Source organism: Octodon degus, unplaced genomic scaffold (genome assembly GCF_000260255.1).
Source record: "Octodon degus isolate 3935 unplaced genomic scaffold, OctDeg1.0 scaffold00176, whole genome shotgun sequence".
Taxonomy (NCBI): domain Eukaryota; kingdom Metazoa; phylum Chordata; class Mammalia; order Rodentia; family Octodontidae; genus Octodon; species Octodon degus.
In genome coordinates this window covers 3545267-3549247 of record NW_004524752.1, presented here as the reverse complement: position 1 = coordinate 3549247, position 3981 = coordinate 3545267, and the positions used below count along the sequence as shown (strand labels likewise).

Genomic DNA, 3981 nt, shown 5'->3' with positions numbered 1-3981 from the left:
ATTCCTCTCCTCAGAATACTGAATTCAAATAATTATACACAAGTCTGTCTCAAGTTACTTATAATTTCAAGTGAGAAAATGAAGTAGGTAACCTCTTGAAGACAACTGATAACTGATTTGACAGACTAGGAGGTCTGTCTGTGTAACAACTTCTCTGCTCAAAAATATCAGCAGTGTGTGTGCTACTTGGAAAACAAGCATTTTTAAAGAGATTGAGAGGAATATATTAGAGTACTGATTGATAATTCAACAGCAAATCTTCATTTTTTATTTATAGGACCAACATCTGGGGCTAGGGGTGTGTTCAGTGATAGAGTGCTTGATTAGTGTGCACTATACACTGTGTATAGTCCCCAGTACTGAAGAAGTGAAAAAGAACACAGAAGGACCGATGTTAAGAATAAAATACATATATAGACAGTTGATGCTCACTTATTAAATATGACAGAAGATATTGAAGGCCTTTCATCTGATGGCTTGTGTTTTGAAAATTATGTTTTTCCTTTTCTATCTGTAGTGGCTTTCAACTTCATTGTCAATGATACTCGAAAAAGGCCAATTTGGAACATTCTGATGTGGGCTTCCCTTTTCTTGGGGCAGGGAGTAATTGTTTGCTTTTATTCTCAAGAATGGTACGCACGTCAACACTGTCCTCTGAAAAATGTGAGTCAATAAATCCAACTGGAATGCAAGCTTACTTGTCCCCTGATGGGCTTGATGGGTCACACATAGTAAAGGTAGTTACTAAGGAGATTATGATGAATTTGGTAATAGGATGGAAATATGAAGTAGTTTATTATCTGATCTTATTTTACTTTTCTTGAAATTTCTTGCTTTTTAAGTTCAAATTGAACTTAACCTAGCTATTGGTTTTCTTTCTTATTCCTTTTCCGCTTTTTCTTCAGCCTTTACTAGTGTTTTTCCTGTCACCTGAAAACCTAGGTATTCTCCAGTTTTCCTAATGGCATGTATGTTCTACCACCTAAACATCATAGATGCCAAGAGATAATAACTATTTGGAATTTGGACAGAAGTCCATGCAATTGTTTAGTTTATTGAATATTATAAAATTCATGGGGCCAGGCATGGTAGCACTTGCCTGTAATCTTAGCATTTGGGAGGCTGAGACAGGAGGATCATTACAAATTTGAGACCAGCCTGGGCTAAACAGTGAGTTCTAGGCCAGCCTAGACTGCATAGCAAAACCCTATTTCAAAAAGACAACAAAACAAAACTTAATGGAAAGTTTTAAATTGAACAAATTAATACATATATGAAAAACACTTACCTTTTGTGTTAGTGAGCTTCTTACAGCTTAAAGGTTACTGGATGCTAAGGGGAGACCTATGAATATGCCGTATATGATATTGACACCCCTACAGGAAAGCGCTTATTCTGCTGAGCCATCTCCCCAGCCCTTGACACCCTGACAGACGCCCGTGCCTGATACACAATGATCACAAACCATTTTTCTTTTTTTTTCCCCATCATAGCCCACATTTCTGGATTATGTCCGGCCACGTTCCTGGACTTGTCGTTACGTGTTTTAGAAGCTTGGATTTTATTTCCTTGTCACTGAAGATTTGACTGTTCTGCCTGATTTGGAGCCAGCTGTTTCCAGCTGTTACTGAAGTTGGGACCACTCCAGCCTTTATACAGCACTCACTCCATTCCTTGTCTACCTGAATCTGGCTGTTGAAAGTTCACTGGAATCTTACATTCTTTTTTTTTTTTCCTTTTTGAGAGAACAGAGACTTGTGGCTGAGCTTATGACAGATTTTTTTGCTGGGTCATCTCAGCTTACATCCTGGTGATACCTGTTTCATAACTCTTCAGTCAGCATCTCGATATCTCATTTTTTTGGCTACTGAAATTATCCAAAAACACTTAGGAAGAGCAAAATCATTAAGTACCTCTAGCTTAGATGTTTTTCCATGCACACTGGAGGAAGTTATGCTAATTAAACATGCAATTGGGGAAAAGAGAAATAACATGGAACAGTTTTTGCTATTTGTAGTATAAAAGGAAAATATTTTCCAGAGATGATCCCATTATATACCTTATTTTGTATTGGTTTTAAAGTTCAAGCCTTTAGCTTTTTCCTTCTGTGCAATTTTTGTGAAGCAGTTATTTGCCTTTCCCCTTCTTGAGTTTGTGTCCATAATATGTTGAGGCGGATCAGAGTTGGAAGGGAAAAAGAAATGCACAGGAGAAAAAAGTTATTTTCTCTTATAGTTTATCATGTAATTTACGTAGCAGATTTTTTAACTTTAATAATTTATTTGAAGTTAGAAATAACCTTTGATACCATTATTTTATTGTCTAATAAATACTGACTTACCATCAATGGTTTTGCAGACTAGTGAGTCTGTAACATAAATATTAATCACCTTTTTATTAATACTCAAGCAATCATTAGGAATCCAGAAGCAGGCTTCTGAAGCATTTGCTCAATGGTTTTATGGTAGTATATTTTTAGATGAAAAAAATTAATGTGATTATATTTAAGGAAATTTATTCTGTATGATATTTCCAGGTTATAATATGCCCACTCTGAAAACAGTGTGGGGAGTAGGGATTGTTTTGTCTTTCTGTATGAGATATGCTTATGTTCAAGAGACTGCATTAGAAGGGATATCAGAGACCATATATATAACTTTCTATCCAAAGAAGCAAGATTTATGAATTATTCAAAAAGTTATTACTAATTGGGGCATCTATTTGACTTTTTTTTTTGGATTTGGGAAATCTTGTGGAATTGCTTTAAAGACAGTTGGAGTCTCCCAAGAAGATAATGTTTCATCAGTCACATGTAATATGGATCACAAGCATCCAGCTTCATCATCCACTTTATTCAGCCTACCTTTGAGCCAGATAAGTTGAGGAAGTTTTCACCCTCAACAACACACTTGCACCCTAAGGGAGATTATTTTTAAGTATTCCATGTGCTTCCAATAAGTAATGTTCTGCACAATACTGTAAGTGAATGGAACCATACATAGCCTCCAAAAGGATTCTGGCATTTATTTCTGAAAATCAAAATGAATCAGTCACTTAAATCTTAACTATGTTTGTAATATAATGAAATAAATAGTTCTAATAAATGGTTATCAGCCAGTCTTTTGAAGGAATAAAAACGGAATTTTTAGGTGTACATTTTTGTTAGTACTAAATGTACACTCTCATGAGAGGACTTTGTCGTTCTGTAGTGGCTCTGAATGTCTTTATTTGTTGGACTGAGGCAAGCTGTTACTTCCTTTTTTTAAAGGCAGTACTAAAGTTTGAAGCCAGAGACATTCTACCATTGATCTGTGTTCCTACTCCTTTTATTTTACTTTATTTCTTTTCTTTTTTTTTTTTTCATTTTTTCCCTGAGACCTGATGTGGACTCACTATATGGCCCTTAGGCTGGCTTGAACTTGCAAAAATGCACCTGCTACAGCCTCCCAAATGCTGGTATTAGAGGCGTGCACCACCATGCCCAGCTACTTAGTTTTAATTTTGGTATAGGGTTTTACTAGGTTGCTCAGGCTGGGCTCAAATATGCAAGCTTCCTGCCTCAGCTTCTCTAAATTCTGGAATTACAGGAATGTAGCATTGTACCCTGTTGATTAAAGCCATTAAAAATAAGTAAATAAAACTGTCCTATTCTTCTTTATTAGTGATTTTTTTCTGTCCCAGAAAATATGTGGTGTGTGCAGGTCTGTAGACTAATGGAATCCTAAGGCTTCCTAAGAAACTTTCAGAATCACGTAACAAAAGCCTAGTCACTTGGGGTGAGAAATTGCTTTACTAAGCTCAATTTTATTGCTAGCTATGTGTAGCAAAAGTCTTCTTTAAAGCATCAAATACACTTCTTAAACATATAAAAAGTAGAACCTCTTGCTCATGTGTTTCAGGAAAATTAATTTGTATTTTTCTAATGGGGTGGGAATTATTTTCAGTTGCAAAAAAACTTTCCTTCTAAAAAGGAATGACTTT

General features: G+C 35.7%; 1 protein-coding gene across 1 annotated transcript in view; it reads left to right on the top strand.

Annotated features, from left to right (window-relative positions):
• The window catches only part of Soat1 (sterol O-acyltransferase 1), a 61556-nt gene extending 58073 nt beyond the window's left edge, over positions 1-3483 (top strand). Inside the window, exons 14-15 of the mRNA XM_023703605.1 lie at positions 418-663; positions 1494-3483. Of these exons, the coding sequence (XP_023559373.1) occupies positions 418-663; positions 1494-1550 (303 nt within the window). The 3' untranslated portion in view covers positions 1551-3483. The remainder of the gene's footprint in view (positions 1-417; positions 664-1493) is intronic.
• The last annotated feature ends 498 nt before the right edge of the window (positions 3484-3981 follow it).